Source organism: Scyliorhinus canicula, chromosome 6, assembly GCF_902713615.1.
Source record: "Scyliorhinus canicula chromosome 6, sScyCan1.1, whole genome shotgun sequence".
NCBI lineage: Eukaryota > Metazoa > Chordata > Chondrichthyes > Carcharhiniformes > Scyliorhinidae > Scyliorhinus > Scyliorhinus canicula.
This window is the reverse complement of record NC_052151.1, coordinates 8,403,027-8,421,403: the sequence shown is the minus strand read 5'-3', so window position 1 is coordinate 8,421,403 and position 18,377 is coordinate 8,403,027. Positions and strand designations below refer to the sequence as shown.

Sequence of the window (18,377 nt, the reverse complement as noted above, 5' to 3'; positions counted from 1 at the left end):
GGGGGGGTGGGGTTGCGGCCATCGGGGGTTGCGGCCATCGGGGGGGTGGGTTGCGGCCATCGGGGGGTTGCGGCCATCGGGGGGGTGGGTTGCGGCCATCGGGGGGGGTTGCGGCATCGGGGGGGGTGGGTTGCGGCCATCGGGGGGTTGCGGCATCGGGGGGGTGGGTTGCGGCCATCGGGGGGTTGCGGCCATCGGGGGGGGTGGGTTGCGGCCATCGGGGGGTTGCGGCCATCGGGGGGGTGGGTTGCGGCCATCGGGGGGGTTGCGGCATCGGGGGGGTGGGTTGCGGCCATCGGGGGGTTGCGGCCATCGGGGGGGTGGGTTGCGGCCATTGGGGGGTTGCGGCCATCGGGGGGGTGGATTGCGGCCACGGGGGGTGGGTTGCGGCATCGGGGGAGTGGGTTGCGGCCATCGGGGGGTTGCGGCCATCGGGGGGGTGGGTTACGGCCATCGGGGGGGTGGGTTGCGGCCATCGGGGGGGTTGCGGCATCGGGGGGGCATCGGGGGGGTGGGTTGCGGCATCGGGGGGGGGTTTGGGGGCAGCGGCGTGCAGAGAGGGGGGGCTACGGATGCCCTGGGCCAACGCACCGTCGCCCCCCCCCTCTGTACGCCGCTGCCCCCTACCCCAACCACCCCCCCTCACCACCCCTACCCCCCTCCCCACCACCCCTACCCCCCTCCCCACCACCCCTACCCCCCTCCCACGCCGCCCCCATCTCTCGCAACGCCGCAACCCCCCCCCCTTAACGCCGGGTCCCCCCCCCCTCCTCAACGCCGGTACCCACACCCCGTCCCCCTCCCTCTGAAGGCCGATACCCACACCCCCCCCTCTCTCCTCCTCCCCCCCTTCCTTCCTCCTCCCCCCCTTCCTTCCTCCTCCCCCCCTCCTTCCTCCTCCCCCTTCCTTCCTCCTCCCCCTTCCTTCCTTCCTCCGTTCCCCCCCCCTTCCTTCCTCCCCCCTTCCTTCCTCCGTTAGTGGGGGGGGGGTGCGGCGTTAGTGGGGGGTGGGGGGTGAGGGGGGGTGTGGCGTTGGAGTGGGGTAGGGGTGGTGAAGGGGGTAGGGGTGGTGAGGGGAGGGGGTTGGGGTAGGGGCAGCTGCGTGCAGAGGGGGGGCGACGGTGCGTTGGCCCCGGGCATCAGTCGCCCCCCTCTCTGCACGCCGCTGCCCCTACCCCAACCCCCCCTCACCACCCCTACCCCCTTCACCACCCCTACCCCCCTCCAACGCCGCACCCCCCCCCCCCACTAACGGAGGAAGGAAGGGGGGGAGAGGAAGGAAGGGGGGAGAGGAAGGAAGGGGGGGGGAGAAGGAAGGAAGGGGGGGAGGAAGGAAGGAAGGGGGGGAGGAAGGAAGGGGGGGAGGAAGGAAGGGGGGAGGAAGGAAGGGGGGAGGAAGGAAGGGGGGAGGAAGGAAGGGGCGGAGGAAGGAAGGGGGGAGGAAGGAAGGGGGGGAGGAAGGAAGGGGGGAGGAAGGAAGGGGGGAGGAGGAGAGGGGGGAGGAGGAGAGAGGGGGGGTGTGGGTACCGGCCTTCAGAGGGAGGGGGACGGGGTGTGGGTACCGGCGTTGAGGGGGGGGGGTGTGGGTGCCGGCGTTGAGGGGGGTGTGTGGGTACCGGCCTTCAGAGGGAGGGGGACGGGGTGTGTGTACCGGCGTTGAGGGGGGGGGGAGACCCGGCGTTGAGGGGGGGGGAGACCCGGCGTTGAGGGGGGGGGGCCCGGCGTTGAGGGGGGGGGACCCGGCGTTGAGGGGGGGGGGGACCCGGCGTTGAGGGGGGGGCTGCGGCGTTGCGAGAGATGGGGGCGGCGTTGGAGGGGGGTTTGTGGGGAGGGAGGTAGGGGTGGTGGGGAGGGAGGTAAGGGGTGGTGGGGAGGGAGGTCGGGGTTGGTGGGGAGGGAGGTAGGGTTGGTGGGGAGGGAGGTAGGGGTGGTGGGGAGGGAGGTAGGGGTGGTGGGGAGGGAGGTAGGGGTGGTGGGGAGGGAGGTAGGGGTGGTGGGGTTGGAGGTAGGAGTGGTGGGGAGGGAGGTAGGGGTGGTGAGGGGGGGTTGGGGTAGGGGGCAGCGGCGTACAGAGGGGGGGGCGACGGTGCGTTGGCCCGGGCATCCGTCGCCCCCCCTCTCTGCCCGCCGCTGCCCCCCAAACCCCCCCCCCCCCCATATGCCGGAACCCCCCCCCCCCCCCCAAATGCAGGAACCCCCCCCCCCCAATGCCGGAACACCCCCCCCAATGCCGGATCACCCCCCCCCCATGCCGGAACACCCCCCCCCCCAATGCCGGAACACCCCCCCCCCCAATGCCGGAACCCCCCCCCCCAATGCCGGAACACCCCCCCCCCCCCAATGCCGGAACACCCCCCCCCCCCAATGCCGGAACACCCCCCCCCCCAAATGCCGGAACACCCCCCCCCCCAAATGCCGGAACACACCCTCCCCCCCAAATGCCGGAACACCCCCCCCCCCAATGCCGGAACACCACACCCCCCCCCAAATGCCGGAACCCCCCCCCCCCCAAATGCCGGAACACCCCCCCCCCCCAAAATGCCGGAACACCCCCCCCCAAATGCCGGGTCTGTCTCTCTCCTCCTCCTCCTCCAAAATACGTCGGGTCTCACCACTTCCGCAGCTGGTGAAACTGACGCGTATCTCGTCAGTCAGCTGCTAGCCCCTCCGGGAACGGAGAATAGCGGCCTTAAAGAAGGCCCCGATGCCGGAGTGATTAACACCGATTTTTCTCGCCGGAAACCCGCGTTACGACGGGCAACGGAGAATCCCGCCCCAGGTTTGGAACTTGCGAATTAACTCATGTACGAGAGTACATTGTGCAGCTGCACTGAAGAAAGAGACTTTCTCAGCTACTTGCCAAACTGCATGACATGAAATGGTTTATATGGATTGAAGATTAAGAAAATCTTTTTTTTAAAGTTTGATTCCCGGCTTGGGTCACTGTCTGTGCGGAGTCTGCACATTCTCCGTGCGTGCGTGTGTTTCCTCATGGTGCTCTGGTTTCCTCCCACAGTCCAAAGATGTCCAGGATAGCTGAATTGGCCATGCTAAATTGCCCTTCGTGTCCAAAATTGCCCTTAGTGTCGGATAGGGTTACTGAGTTATGGGGATAGAATGGAGGTGTGGGCTTGGGTAGGGTGCTCTTTCCAAGAGCCAGTGGAGACGCAATGGGCCGAATGGCCTCATTCTGCACTGTAAATTCTATGGTTTTTTTAATGTTTCTAAACAATGAGGCACTGACACATATTCCATAGTAAAACTGGCTTTCAGACAATTAGATTCAAATTAAAGTAAAAGGAATTTTGGATTAGGATAAATAAAGACGGGAAAATAATAGTTGATAAGAATTAATTTCCAGATAGATACAGGTGAAGAGAGAGCTGGAGAATGTTTGAAGTCCATGCAACGATATGTTATTACTGATTTTAGTTTCAATTATACTGCTTCAATTATATCAATAATTAGTTGTGAGAAGAGAATCATAATGGGAAATGAAGTTGGCTACCTTGGGCTAAGACAAGGGCCAAAAGGGGGAACTGTAAGGAAAATGAATAGATTTAGTAAAAGGTGGGTTAGTTCTAACACCCCTGCATTAGAGTAAAGAGTGTATGCTAGTTAAAGGCAAACACAGTGAACTTTACACACCCCAAGGACCTGAGATCAGTAGAACTTGCCAGAAAGGTTGATTACTTATTAGAACAGATAGTCTCCAGTTAGGAGGAAATAACTGGTCTTGTTTAATAAAAGATCAGAATTTGAAACAATGTTCCGTAAACTAACTAATTGTATCAGCTGTGGGTGTCCGTGACTTAGAATAGTCTTGATTAGAATGATATCCCTATGAGTGCTGTATTAGAGCTGAGAGCTGTATTAGAAGAGAGTGCAGTATGAGGAGAGAGACACTTTGGAAGTTTTTCTCGGGCAGTGCTCTCCAGGCTTGCATCCATGAATAAAGCATCCATGAATAAAAGGATACTGGGGTCTCCTGTGGTGAGTTTGAAGAGTTCTGCCACAACACAAAGATAGTGCAAGAAGATGGCATTGAAGTAGAATTTTATCAATATCTCGCTAAATGGCTGAACATGCTAAAGGGACTAAATAGCTTATTCCTGCCTCTATGTTCTTATCTTTCTATAATACTGATGGTAAAGGAACAGTCACACACGCAACCACGAGCCTAAAAGGTGGCACTACACGTACTTTAAATGGTAGCACAGAAGCAGAGACAACACGGTGATTCACCAAGTATAAGTAGCCTACAGCAAAGGAATGGGGAAAGGGATAGCACAAGTGCCAACCTGTGGAGGGTGCATTAAACACAGGTCCAGCTGTAGAGGACTTAAATTTAGCCTGTGCTGTGGCAGCATTCAGAAATTGATTGGCATGCATGAAAGAATTCCCGACGTACATGGAAGGTTTTCTAACAGCCAAATCACCATCCATCTCTTCTACCACTTCTACCGTTCATTTGTGTTTCACTAATCTGAGTTTCACCTTCCAATAGCACTTGGAGTATTGTGGTCACATTGACAATTTAGCGTGTGATTGTTCCTTCATGTAATTGCGGGTTTCAGTATTGTTTGTTATGACACCCTGGGTTATTATGCAGTCAATTTCTGCCCCACTTCACCCAGAGTCACAACACAAGTGAATTTACTAATTATTCTTTGAAAAATACCCAAAGTCTTTGACCCTTGGCTGCCGTCATCAGGTTTGTTAGTTTAAACACAATTACTGTTTATTCATAACAAGAACTATAATGGAATATCCAGAAAAATAACTGGTGAACTGTTAACTAATTCCTAATTCCCCACTTTAACTTGTCCCCCACCCTATATATACACACACACACACACACACACAGATGACAGGCAAACACAGAAGGGAAGAAAGAGGCTAAAATAAATTACTAAAAGAGAAAAAAGTTTTTGTTTCAAATTGCTGTTCTTTGCTTGCAGCCTGCATGGTTCCCCTGTCGATTCATTCATTCAGATTCTCTCAGGTTCTCCCCTGTTGCAGCACTAAACTCTGTATGCTTTACCCAATGTCAATGTCAATATATTTACATTGTGCATTTATCACAAATCCTATATTTTTCATGTACGGAACAACTGCCTGGACTGTCCGCAGAACAATACTTTTTCCTGTACCTCGGTACACGTGACAATAAGTCTAAATCCAAATCTGCAGTTCATAAGTATGACACTCATAGCCTTCATAGAGGAGAAAGAATCAGTCCTGATCTTTGTGTGTCCAGGAGTCAATCTGAGCTCTTTGGGACTCTGAAAATCATTCCACTGAGATAGGATATATTCACCACCTGCTACTGGGCAGAGTACGACCTTTCGGCCAATTCATTGTCCACCAGTTAATCAATCAAACTGAGTCCTAACCCATCTCTCACTCTCTGTTGCCAAAAAATCCAAGGGCCCTGTTTAAACTATCAGAGATTAGTGGAGTGTTCTCTCATCTAACGTCTCAATTATTCATTCTCTGCTGCTTGACTTAACGATGCATATCCATTCATCACCCATGGATCATAAATGATAACATCAAAATAAAAGAAAGGAAATAAACAAGAAGGACCCCTACAAGTAGTATTCAACAACTCTGTTCCAGGAATATGTCCTTTGTTTTTGAGAATTTGTAATCATTGTATACTGAAGTGCCTTACTAACCCACTTCAGAGAATACTGAGAGTTAAAAGAAATAGATGTAATCTTCATAGGAGGCAGGTTAGAAATTGTACTAAGAGTCAGTTATATTTTTTTGTCGACATTCCTCACCAGAAATAGAGAGGAAGAGAAGTCCAGGAAGGAAAATGGTAGATGTATGGGATGGATGCAAATGTTTCTATGTATCTATGTTTACAATACCTTAACTGTAGTATCTCTGTCTTGTAACCACAGTATGTTGAATTTTTGAAATTCGTCTAGTGCTCTGATGATAGTATCCCTTGTAGAGTTGACAGAAGCAGCGAGCATTGTTACTAATTTGGTTACGTCTTTATGATCTGCCACATTGTGATAAAAGTTCTTCGGCTTCCTTAAATTCCTGTTTCCATTTATTTCTGTTCAGGATGACAAATTTATCCAAAGACCATTAACTATCACAGCAACTTGTGTTTATATAGTGCTTTTGATATACTAAAATGCATTAAGGTGCTTTATTTGTCCACCAAAGAGCCACTGTTAATTTTTAGATTTGGACTTTTGAGAGTCCTGCAAATGTGATAGAACAAAACCCAGTCTGTCAAGCACAAAAAACGATTCTTTGTCCCAAATTGTGGTGCCAGATCATTTTCATAATTAGTCTGCCAGTGCCTGCAAGAATTCCTCTATGGCATACAATCCAATCTTTTGAGTATGGTGCTCCAAAGCCCTTCTGAGCCAAAAGAAATGCATTAAAGCCAGGTATCACCCTGGAAAGGAACTATTTAGAGTCCAAAGGGAAGGCTTTCACAGAATCACAGAATTGTTGCAACATGGAACATGGCAACATGGTTTCAGTCTGGTTATCCAAATGAGCAGTCCTACTGCCCTGCTCCCCCCCCCCCCCCCCCCATAATGCTGCAAACTCTTCCTTTCAGATAATAATGCCTCAATTCAACTTGCCTCCAACACACTCTCAAACAGTGCATTTCAGATCCCAACCACTTTCTGTGTGAACAAGTTTTGCCCCATGTCAATGTTGCTTCTTTATCCAATTATCTTAAGTATGTGTGTTCTCTTGTTCTTGATCCTTCCATCAATGGGAACAGCTTTTCCCCATTTACTCTGTCATGACCCCTCACCATACCTCTATCATATCTCCTCTGAGCATTATTTTCACCAAGGATGTTCCTCGTCCCTGGAATCATTCTCTTAAATTAAGCTTTTATAAGCAGTACTTCCCAGAAGAGTCTGGACAATCCCACCTGAAGTAGGTGCATGGACAAATATATAGTGATATCCTCTGACAGAAAATGAAAGGACGGGAGAAATGGGACGGAATATTAGCAAATTGGGTCCATTTCAAATTTAATGTATGGGCAGGTATGTAAGCTGTGCTCTCTCCCCTTGTCTCCCGATGGAATTTCAGGTCCGCAATTCTTTTGGATGTCGAGATCTTATAAACATTTTTAGACTTTTTTTTGTTGAGGTAATGTGGCATCACTGGCTGGGCCTGCAATTATTGTCCATCCCAAATTGCCCTGGAACTGAGTGGCTTACCATGGCACTTTAGTTAAGAGTTACCACATAACTGTGGGTCTGGAGACAGCAGCTTTCCTTCTCTTAAGGACATTAGTGAACCAGATAGGTTCATGGTCCACCTGGTTCATGAACATCATTAGACTTTTAATTGAATTCAAATTTCACCATCTGCATGGTGGGGCTCAAACCTGGATCTCCAGAGCATTGCCCTTGTTTACTGGGTTACTAATCCAATGACTATACCATTATGCCATTGCCTCCCCTTGTAGTATAAATGCACTTTTTAATATAAATGTCAAAGTAGCCAATATGAACCATCATCCTCATGTTTTCCAATCCAAGACTTACCCATTCTATAGTGCTTTGATTTTTTTTTTGAATAACTGCATCATAAGTGGCTTTGTGGATGTTCTAATGAAGGATAAGAGGCCAGGAGCATAGTGATGGTTGGAAAGTTGGTGGTGTAGTCCCTCACCAATTTCTGATGAAGGACAAGGTAGTAAACTTAGCATCCTGACCTGAACATATATTTTTTGAATGACTGGAGAGCAGGAAGGTCAGGAAGGCAGTAATAGTTTGGAAAATCGATCCTACTTGTAACCTTCAAGAAATAAAGTTCAAATACAATGGCACTTCCCTTATCTTCTGAACTGTTAAGAGCAACACAAGTGTAATAAAGCATAAATTCTGTTGTTTGGATTCTTAGTCAGAGTTGTAATTTCTTAAGATCTCCAGAGTTACTGATTACAGCAAGCCATACGATTTCACCAGAAAGTGGAGAAACAAAACCCACTGCATTCCAGCTCCATAAAACAGGATGATGAAGAATGAAATGGAAGGGTCCATTGTCTGGACAGGGTGCTTTTCATTTTTGAAGAATACCCATCATTGGCAAGAATACAGTAATTGCCCATCCTAATGTTCCTGAGAGGATGAGGCATATCTTCTTCTCAACGCCTGCCATGAAGATGCTTCCATTATCAACAATAATTCAAGGATTTTGTTCCAATACTGATGAATCATAGATTCCCTACAGTGCAGAAGGCCCATTGAGTCTGCCCAGAGCCTCTAAAAGAGCACCCCACCCAGTCCAGGCCCACTCCCCACTCCATCCTTGTAACCTCTCCTAACCTTTAGATGCTAAGAGGCAATTAAGCATGGCCAATCCACTGAACACTCACTTCTTTGGACTGTGGGAAGAAACCAGAGGTAACCCACGCAGACACGGGGAGGATGTGCAAACTCCACACAGCCGGTCAGCCAAAGAATTGAACCCGGGTCCATGGCGCTGTGAGGCAGCAATGCTAACCACTGTGGCACCATACCTATGAAGTAACAATGTTATTTTTTAATTTATTCAATGCATGTGGTCATCACTGACAATGCCTACAGTTATTGCTCATCCCTAAATGCAAATGAGAAAGCAGTGAAGAGCTGTGTTCTTGAAGCATTACAGTCCACCTGAGGTAGGGAAACCCAAGGTACTGTTGCAGAGGGGGTTCTAAGATTTTGACTAAACAACAGTGTGGGAATAGCAATATAGTTCCAAGCCAGGATGGTCTGTGATTAGGAAGGGGACTTTGAAGATGGTGATGTTCCCATGTGGCTGTGGCCCCTGGCCTTCTCCATCACCATGGCTTTGGAGGCAGTTGCCAAAGGAGGCTTGGTAAATTGCTAAAAAAGCATTTGGTCAGTGATATCAACTGCAGCCATATTGTGCTGGCACTTCCTTTAATAATTTCCAGGATCTGGCATCGCTGGTTAGGTCACCATATATTGCCCATCCCTAGTCATTCTTCAGAAGTGGTGGTGAGTTGCCATCTTAAGTTGAGAGCGTGAATGTTTTAGGTGGTGTTTTAATAAGGTCACCTGCTTTGACATGGAGAGTTGAGTTTCTTGAATTTTATTGGATCTGCACACATTCAAGCAAATGGGGAGTATTCCCCCAAATGTCTAAATTGTGCCAAATTCATTTAATTAGAGAATTGTTGTAGCACAGAGGAGCCTGATCATGTCTGCACTGGAACCCTGATGATGGAAAGGTGTTAGCAACAGGAGGTGGATAACTCACCACAGTATTCACAGCCTCTGATCTGTTCTCATAACCTCAATGTTGTTGGTGCAGTTAACCTGGTCAATGCTGATGCACAGAATAATAATGATCTTGTTATGCCACCCTGGGCAAGTGCACAGTCAATTCCAGCACTGTGTGCCTCGGAGTCACAACACAAGTGAATGAACCAATAAATCTTCGAAAATTCCCAAGGTTTATGGCCCTTAGCTGCCCAATGGTTACAGTTACAAGGTTTGTAAATTGAAACACAGGACGGGATTCTCTGACCCCTCGCCGGGTCGGAGAATCACCGGGGGGGGGGGGGGGGGGGAACGCGTGAATCCCGCCGCACCGAGACCGGCGGCCGGATTGTCCGCCGCCAGTTTTTCAGTGGGGGCGGGAATCATGTTGCACCGGTCGGGGGCCGTTGGCAGTGCCCCCCCCCCCACAGCGATCCTCAGCTCCGCAATGGGCCGAGTGGCCACCTGTTTCCGGCCAGTCCCACTGCCGTAAATCAAACAAGGTCCTTACCGGTGGGACCTGGCTCTGTGGGCAACCCTTGAGGGGGCGTGGGGGGATCTAACCCCGGGGGGAACCCCCATGGTGGCCTGGCCCGCAATCGGGGCCCACCGATCCGCGGACGGGCCTGTGCTGTGGGGGCACTCTTTCCCTCCGCGCCGACCGCTATAAACGTCTGCCATGGCCAGCGCGGAGAAGAACCCTCCTGCGCATGCGCTGGGATCACGCCAGTATACACTCGCGCTCCCGTGCATGTGCCAATTCGTGCAGGCCGTTGGAGGCCCTTCGCCGCTGATTGGCACGGCGCCAAGCCCTTCGCCGCCGGTTGGCGCGGCGCCAACCCTGCCGGCGCTGGCCTAGCGGCCCGACGCCGGAGTGGTTCACGCCACTCCTTGGCGCCGGTACGGCCCGCCCCGCCGGTTACGGGAGAATCCCACCCACAGTTTCTGTTAATTTATAACAAGATTAATAGTGAAATATACAGCAATTGGTTAAATATTAATAAGTTCCAAACTCCTACTGTACCTTGCCTCCCCCCACCCTCTACACGCACACACAAGTCAGACAAACATGGGGGGGGGGGGGGGGGAGGGGGGGGGGAATAAATTTAATGAAAGAGAAAAGGGTCTTTGCTTCAGATGATGGGACCTTGCAGACTTCCTTCACAGTAAGCTTGAGAATCACACTCCTTGTTTTGCAGCCTGTACTTACAATTGTCCTGGTTAGACAGATACCCTGTTTCATCAAACCTTGCTCTCAGTTCATGGCCTACCTTCAGGCCATGTTTTCAGGAATCCAACATCCACAGGCTTATTGGACAGATAGAGTTAGCTGGAGTTTAATCCGGACAAGTGTGAGGTAGTGCACTTTGGAGAGCCCAATGCATGTAGGAATTACATAATAAATGGTAGAACACTTGCAAGTACTGACAGGCAGAGAGATCTGGGCATGCATGTCTACCAATCACTGAAAGTGGCAACGCATTTGGATAAGGTGATCAAGAATGCATACGGCATGCTGGCCTTCATCAGTCGGGGCATGGATATAAAAATTGGCAAGTCATGTTGCTGCTGTACAGCACGCACCTTAGTTAGGCCTCGTTTGGAATATTGTGTGCAATTCTGGTTGCCACACTACCAGAAAGATATGGGTGCTTTGGAGATGGTACAGAAGCAGTTTACTAGGATGTTGTCTGCTATGGAGGGCATTAGCTATGAGGAGAGGTGAGATAAACTCGGTCTGTCCTCACGAGAATGATGGAGGTTGAGAGGCGTCATGATAGAGGTCTACAAGACATGGACAGAGTGCATAGTCAGATGCTCTTTCCTCGGGTAAGAGAATCAAGACCTGGGGGACATAGGTTTAAAGTGCGCGGGGAAAAGCTTAGAACAGAAGTGCGAGGCAAGGTTTCTACACAGAGGATGGGAAATATATGGAAAGCAATGCCTGGGGAGATGGTGGGAGCAGATACGATACTGGCATTTAAGGAGCATCTAGACAACTATATGAATAGGGTGGGAATGGAAGGATACGAACTCCGTAAGTGCAGGCGGTTTTAGTTTAGGCAAGTACCATGGTCGGCGTAGGCTTGGAGTGCCAAAGGACCTGTTCCTGTGCTGTATTGTTCTTTGCTCTTAGATCAGTTTTGAAGAGGCTTAGTTGCTGTTTTATAGAGAGGATTTTGCTGACTCTGTTACCTTCGCTTCCAGAATCAAAAGTAAAAGTAAAATGGAACCTCGTGGCTCTGAAAACATTCCAGTGAGATTAGATCCAATCAGCACCTAGTACAGGACAGAGCACAGCCTTTTTGGCCCAAACTGAGTGATTCTCAGTTTGTCAAACTGAGTGATTCTATGATTCTATGTGTCATTACTGACACCGGCCAATTGGCAATCACCAGTCTAAGTCAGCACAGCCTTCTCGATCCTGCTGTTTTAATTAAAGTGCAGGCCGCTTGCAAAATGCTTTGCCTTAAAGATACAGGTTCATTAAACATTCTTGGATTAAAAATGTAACAGCAGAATAAAGGAAAGGGGAAATAAGGGAATAAACAGGGAATAAAGAAGAAGGAATGATCCTAACAATGTGTTATTATGTCGTGATAATGCCATTGAATGTCAAGGGGAACGGGTCTAAACTATTGTAGACCGGTAGCACAGTGGTTAAGCACTGTTGCTTCACAGCGCCAGGGACCTGGGTTTGATTTCCGGCTTGGGTCACTGTCTGTGTGGAGTCTTCATGTTCTTCTGTGTCTGCGTGCTTTTCCTCCGGGTGCTCTGGTTTCCTTCCACAAGTCCCGAAAAATGTGCTTGTTAGGTGAATTGGGCATTTTGAATTCTCCCTCAGTGTACCCAAACAGGCGTCGGAGTGTGGCGCCTCTGGATTTTCACAGTAACTTCATTGCAGTGTTAATATTAGCCTATTTGTGACACTAATAAAGATTATTATTATGTTGTTGGTTCCCACATGAACCACAGCTTCTGGTTGTTCACTGTCCCTTTCCAGACAGTTGTCCCGAACTCTTGCGCCCGGGAGCCCACAGACCATATGGGACTCACAATCTCGGCTGCAAACTCGAACTAGAGTCAGCCACTACAAACAGCTTTCTAATATGCCTACCTTTCCAAGAGTAGCCTCAGGGACCATTGTACTATGATTTTCCCATGTTCATCTACGCCTGATTCAGTCGTATTGCTCACTTCATAGACATCTACAGTTTCATATCTGTTAGACAGCTGCAAGGATTCCTGGGTTTTCTGAACCTTCTGCCTCTCTTCCTTTCAACGAATGGTCATCCCACTCTCCTGCCATCCCGACACTTCTCCTTGCCTACATATCACGACATGGAGTGACCACCCTCTGGTTCAGAATCCTCTCTCCCAATTTTGTGATGCATAGTGAAGAGGGTCGCTGATCCAAATCAGCCAGTTGTTGCTCAAGGACTGCTGCAGTCTGGCACTTCTTGTAGATATGACAGTCCTAGATGTCTTGTGAATCCAAAACCTCCCACATCCTGCAGGCCACACACATCACAAGCTTCCTCAGAGACCCTCTCAAGATGATACAAACTGCTCAGGCTCTGCTGTTTCTGAGCCACAAACAATTTTCTAGTAGCCTCTCTCTCTCTGTGGTCTGAGGACGAGGGAAGGATGGATTGCACTACAGCAATGTAATGTTTGGTGCTTTACCGTTCTTTGACACTGGATCGTGCTCCGCAATGTTATGGGCCAGGGTTTAGAGAATCCCAAAGTGTATCATGGAGTTCACCTGGCCCACAACTTTTACTAGATTGTGGTATGGGGAGCACACGGCCCACTCTACAGGTGTGGTACAGCAGAAATGGAAAAATATTTTTCAAAGCAAAACAATGTTTATTCTATGAACTCAATGTAACCTTTTTAAAACATACAGTGAACATCTTAGCAATCATTAATTCAAATACAACCCCCAAAGAATATTACACTAAGTAATTCTTACTTTACTTTTAACATCCATAAGACTTAAAACAAAACCTTTCAACAGAAGCACATCAGGTTAAAATCACTACTGAGAGCAGTTATTAGTTTTAAATCACCAAAGGATCGATTTACATTCTTTAGATTATAGAGAGAGACACTAATACACCTTCTGGCTGTGACTGCAGCTATCCAGCTCTGAAAACGAAACTAAAACACACCCTGCAGCAAACAGCCTAAAACGAAAGGAAAAGCTGACAGACAGCCCAGCTCTACCCACTCTCTGACATCATTGCAGTAATAAACACCCATTTCTTAAAGGTACTCTCACTATAAATATTTATATACACACCCATTTATAAACAATCATTTCTTGAAGGTACTCTCACATGACACCTCCCCCCAAGAAAACAAGCATCAACTTCAAGATGGTTTCATTTTTCAACTTTTCACGATCCTTTGAGAAGTGCACACAGTAAATATACTTTATAGCAGGGGTGGGCAAACTACGGCCCGCGGGCCGCATGCGGCCTGCCAAAGGTCTTTATGCGGCCCACCAAGTCATAAAAAAATGTTTTTTTAAATAATTTTTTTTTTAAAATGTTTTTTTAAGGTTAATGGGGGGGGGCTGTTGGGTTACTTACTGGTATAGGGTGGATACGTTGACTTGAGTAGGGTGATCATTGCTCGGCACAACATCGAGGGCCGAAGGGCCTGTTCTGTGCTGTACTGTTCTATGTTCTATGTTCTATATGAGGCGCCTAGACTCATAACCGGGTGAAGTAATTATTTTACTTAATATACTATGCGGCCCTTTAAAATTGTGAATTTCTGAATGCGGCCCTTGCACGGAAAAGTTTGCCCACCCCTGCTTTATAGTTTCAAAAAACAACACACACAAATAGGTATAATAATATAGTCCATTTTTAAACGTTTTTCTTCCTCCAACTCAGATTGACAGTCTCTTTGAACAAGAAGGTCTCTGCAAGATCCATCCATTTCTCTACGCCTCGGCATTTCTCTTTAAAGTCAGATGCTTTAACTCAATCTGATCACAGAGTCCCTTGTAATTCTCCAACACAGGAACATTGGTTATTACAGCTTTCAGGCAGTCAAATGCCTGTTGATAGTCCGCTGGCCATTGACATTTTTAACATTTCTTCAGCAAGTCCATCAGTGGAGCAATCATGCGACAAACCTTTTACACAAATGTTCGATCAAATCCACTCATGCCAAGAAATCGCATTATTTCCCTTCATCTTGAGGGTATTGAAAACTCCTCAATAACTGTTGGTTTCACATCCCGTTTGACCATTCGACCCTGTCCAATTGCACGGCCAAGGAAAGTGACGTGAGATTTTCCAAAATCACTTTTGGCAAGGTTTACCACCAAACCTGCCTTCTGAAGTCGGTGGAATAACTCCATCAGATGTTTTAAATGTTCTTTCCATGTCTGGCTGAAAATTACCAGTCGATGTATACCGCACAATTGTGTAATCCTGAAACAACTTTGTTAGTTAACTGTTGAAATGTGGCTGGGGCGTTTTTCATGCCAAATAGCATAACTTTGAATTGGTATATACCATCTGGAGTCACAAAAGCTGAAATCCCCTTCGCCCGTTCGGATAAAGGCACCTGCCAGTAACCTTTAAGTAAATCCAGTTTGGAAATAAAAACTGATTGCCCCACTTTCTCAATGCAATCCTCAAAACGTGGGATAGGATAAGAGTCTGTTCTTCTAATTACATTAGCCTTTTTATAGTCGACAGACAACCATTCGGTACCGTCCGATTTTGGTACCATCACTACGTGTGAGCTCCATTGACTGCAACCCACTTCAATTTTGCCATTTTTAAGCATAGTCTCAATCTCTTTGTTAACCTGTGCCAATTTTAAATGAAATGAAAATTGCTTATTGTCACGAGTAGGCTTCAAATGAAGCCCCTAGTTGCCACATTCCGGCGCCTATTCTGGGAGGCTGTTACAGGAATCAAACCGTGCTGCTGGCCTGCTTGGTCTGCTTTCAAAGCCAGCGATTTAGCCTTGTGCTAAACAGCCCCTTACCACATCACATTAAGTCTACATTGATGTGTTTGATTGGAACAGCATTTCCCACATCTACATCTTGTGTAGCCATTTTAGTACTTCCCAATTTATCTCCACAAACTTACCCACATGATATCAATAACTCTTTCAGGTCCGTTTGTTTTTCTTCTCGAAGGCAACTCAACAATTTATCCCAATTTTTAAGAACATCCTCGTTTTCCAAATTAATTTGAGGTATGTCAAATTCACAGTCATCTGGATTTGGTTCGTTACTTTGAGTTAGAATCATTAAAACCTCCTCCTTTTTCTCTTCTTCCCTTTCAAAGTACCTTTTAAGCATCTTCACATGACACACTCGATGAATTTTCCTTCTATCCGGCGTTTTTACCACAAAATTCACCTCACTTAATTTCCGTTCAATCTGATAAGGTCCACAAAACCTTGCTTTCAAAGGTTCACCTACCACTGGTAACAACACTAAAACTTTATCTCCACTTGCAAAACTACGAACTTTGGATTTCTTGTCCACTACCCATTTCATCACATTTTGTGCAACTTTTAAATGTTGTCTTGCCAATTCACCTGCTTTATATAATCGTTCCCTAAAATTTGACACGTAATCCAATAATGTAATTTCCGATTTCTCACTCACCAATTTTTCATTAATCAATTTAAGTGGTCCTCTTACCTCATGACCAAAAATTAGTTCAAAAGGACTAAATTTGGTTGACTCATTTGGTGCAGCCCCATTGAAAAATGAAATGAAGAGGACTTCCGGCGATGACGTAGGAAGCCGCACATTTGGGAGCTACCGATTCAAACGGACTTTTCGGCTCTTTTTAGAGCCCAAAACGGAATTTTTTCGACGTCTCCCAGTGGGAGACTGTGTGCTGATCGACTTTCTCCGCATTTCATGACTCGAACTCGGAGTGGAAAGGGGGAGAAAACGGCAGCAGCTCCCCAGAAAAAACGGGGGAAGGAATCCAAGATGGCGGCCGGCGGAGCACCAGAGGAGTGGAAGCTGTGGGCCCAGGAGCAGCAAGCTGCTCTCCTGCGCTGTTTTGCAGATTTCAAGGCTGAGGTGCTGAGCTCTCTGCAGGAAACGAATAAAAAGCTCTCGGAGATTCAGACGACCCAGGGTGCTGCCATCCAGGCATTGCAGGTGCAGGCCACTGAACAAGAGGAGGAGGCCGTGGTCCTCATGAGTAAGGTGGAGGGGCACGAGGCACTCCACAAGAAGTGGCAAGACCGCTTTGAGGAGCTTGATCACCGCATGAGGCGGAAGAATCTGAGGATCTTGGGCCTTGCGGAGGGGCTGGAGGGGTCGGATCTGACAACCTACGTGGCCACGATGCTGAACTCGCTAGTGGGGGCAGGATCTTTCCATCTGCCCCTGGAGCTGGAGGGAGCCCACAGGGTACTGGCCAGGAGGTCTAAGGAGAACGAACCCCCGCGTGCGGTGCTGGTGAGGTTCCACTGGTTCAGTGATCGGGAGTGTGTGCTGCGCTGGGCCAAGAAGGTGAAGAGCAGCAATTGGGAGAATGGGGTAGTACGGATCTACCAGGATTGGAGTGCGGAGGTAGCTAAGCGGCGGTCCTGGTTTAATCGGATGAAGGAGGTGCTCTACAAGAAGAAGATAAAGTTTGGAATGTTGCAGCCTGCGCGCCTGTGGGTAACTTATTTGGACCGGCATTATTATTTTGATTCCCCGGAGGAGGCGTGGGCCTTCGTGCGGACGGAGAAACTGGACTCGAACTAGGGGTTGGGGGTTGCAGGGTCGGTTGTAATGCTTTATTGCTGGTTTCTGCTGTTGCTGTGTTCTCTTTTTCTGAACTTTTGTAATTTTGATATGGTTACTTATTGGGGTGTTGTTCTGTTTTTTGTTGGGGGGGCACTGTTTGAGTATTGTATCTTGCGGGGGGGGGGGGGTTGGGGGGGTTTGTTGTATTCTATATCGGGTTGGGGGTATGGAGTGGGGCTGGTATTTTGGAGCTGCGTCAGAAGGGTGTGGTGGGGCAGTGCGAAAGCGCGGGCTTTCCTCTGGTTTCCCGCGTTGCGGGGCTGGGGGGTGGAGATGATGACGGGGGGGGGCCTTAACTGGTACTTCCCCGCGCTGGAGCGGTGCCTGGAGGAGGGACAGGATGGGGGATGATCCCACTTTGGGAGTGGTCGGGTTTTTGGCGGGAGTTTACGGGGTCAGCAGAAGTTAGCTGACCCACGGAAGTACAATGGAGGATGGTTCGCGGCTAGGAGGGTTCCTAGCCTGGGAGGGGGAGGGAGGGGGGGAAAGGGGAATACCGGGTTGCTGCTGGTAGGGTCAGGAAGGAGCTGGTGTGGGCCGGGGGGACAGAGGTGAGGTGTTGTCGCTGTGGGGACTGGGTCGGGTGGGGGGTGCTGGCCTGGGGCGGGCAGTCGACGGGCTATGGCTAGTCGACGGGGGAGGGGGGGGGGCGGGACGCCCTCTGATCCGGTTGGTCAACTGGAATGCGAGAGGATTGAATGGGCCGGTGAAGCGGTCGAGGGTACTTGCTCATCTGAGCAGGTCAAAGGCAGATGTGGCAATGCTTCAGGAGACCCACCTGAAGGTGGCGGACCAGGTCCATCTAAGGAAGGGGTGAGTGGGGCAGGTTTTACACTCTGGGTTGGATGTGAAGAACCGGGGAGTGGCGATTCTGGTGGGGAAGAATGTGTCGTTTGAGGCATCTGAGGTGGTGGCAGATAAGGGGGGTAGGTATGTTATGGTTAGGGGCAGGCTACAGGGAGTGAAGGTGGTACTTGCTGGTGTGTATGCCCCAAATTGGGACGATGCGGGCTTTATGAGGCGTATGTTGGGACGGGTCCCGGATCTGGAAGCGGGAGGTCTGATTATGGGGGGGGACTTCAATACGGTGTTGGATCCTTCACTGGATCGGTCCAGTTCAAGGACGGGTAGGAGGCCAGCGGCGGCCAAGGTACTGAGAGAGTTTATGGACCAGATGGGAGGGGTGGACCCATGGAGGTTTGTGAGGCCGAGGGCACGAGAGTACTCTTTCTTCTCCCACGTACAGAGGGTTTATTCTCGGATAGACATCTTCGTGGTGAGTAGTGGACTGATTCCGAGAGTGGAGG

At 49.2% G+C, this 18,377-nt stretch overlaps 1 protein-coding gene across 1 annotated transcript in view; it reads right to left on the bottom strand.

Annotated features, from left to right (window-relative positions):
• Nucleotides 1-18,377, bottom strand: part of LOC119966923 (dynein heavy chain 8, axonemal-like) — a 1,786,259-nt gene that overhangs the window by 993,540 nt on the left and 774,342 nt on the right. Inside the window, exon 27 of the mRNA XM_038798881.1 lies at nucleotides 5,880-6,073. Coding sequence (XP_038654809.1) covers nucleotides 5,880-6,073 — 194 coding nt within the window. The remainder of the gene's footprint in view (nucleotides 1-5,879; nucleotides 6,074-18,377) is intronic.